The 941-nt window shown below is 39.0% G+C and overlaps 1 protein-coding gene across 1 annotated transcript; it reads left to right on the top strand.

The window, feature by feature from the left end:
- Window positions 1-368: 368 nt before the first annotated feature.
- On the top strand, window positions 369-941 carry LOC139437881 (olfactory receptor 7A5-like). Its single transcript, XM_071212779.1, has one exon. The coding sequence runs from the start codon at window positions 369-371 to the stop codon at window positions 939-941; it is 573 nt and encodes a 190-aa protein (XP_071068880.1).

Raw genomic sequence — 941 nt, 5'->3', positions numbered from 1 at the left:
AAATAATCCCATTTTTTCCTGAGTTTTGGGCTTCTGAATTATAGGACTCTAGACTCATTGCTTTGATTATACTTGTCTGTTAGTTATAAATCAATATTTATTCTACATTTGAATTAACTTCTCATAAAATCTGTACAGTTCATGAATGCTTGAGAAAGCCTGAAATTTGGGGATGGAGTTCCTAATCAGACATAACACTAGAGTTTGCACTAGAAATATGCTAAAGACATGATTTCCAAATAAAAATATGGGAATTAAAATGTTCAATAAAGTTTACCTTTTTTGGCATTTCTATTTTCAGAGAGCTGCTTCTTTATATGAAAACTAGTCAAGTTCTTTTTATAATTCCTGTTAATAACATCTACCATATGGAACCTGGAAATGAAACACAAATTTCAGAATTTCTTCTCCTGGGATTAATAAGTGATCCAGAATTACAACATCTTCTCTTTGGGCTGTTCCTGTCCATGTTCCTGGTCACTATCTTTGGAAACCTGCTCATCATTCTGGCCATCATCTCAGATTCCCACCTCCACATGCCCATGTACTTCTTCCTCTCTAACTTGTCCTTTTGTGACATTGGTTTATACTCCACCATTGTCCTAAAGATGCTAGTGAACACTCAGGCACAGAGTGGAGTCATAACCTATGCAGGCTACCTCACCCAGATGAGCTTTTTCATGGTCTTTGCAGTACTGGAAGTCTTCCTCCTGGTTGTGATGGCCTATGACAGCTTTGTGGCCATCTGTCACCCCCTTCACTACGTGGTCATCATGAACCCCCAGTTCTGTGTCCTTCTGGTTCTTGGGTTTTGGACCATGACGGTTCTGCTCTCCTGTTTAGAGGGGCTAATTGTATTACGACTGTCCTTTTGTTCATTTGTGGAAAGCCCCATTTTTTCTGTGAACTTCATCAGATGGTCCAACTTGCCTGTTCTGTAA

This window comes from Dasypus novemcinctus, chromosome 30 (genome assembly GCF_030445035.2).
Source record: "Dasypus novemcinctus isolate mDasNov1 chromosome 30, mDasNov1.1.hap2, whole genome shotgun sequence".
NCBI classification, from domain to species: Eukaryota; Metazoa; Chordata; class Mammalia; order Cingulata; family Dasypodidae; genus Dasypus; species Dasypus novemcinctus.
Note: the sequence above shows the minus strand (reverse complement) of the source record. Positions and strands in the feature narration are given on the sequence as shown.

Excerpts from the sequence above, each read along its gene's own strand:
- LOC139437881 (XM_071212779.1), top strand. The coding sequence starts at position 369 with ATGGAACCTGGAAATGAAACACAAATTTCAGAATTTCTTCTCCTGGGA.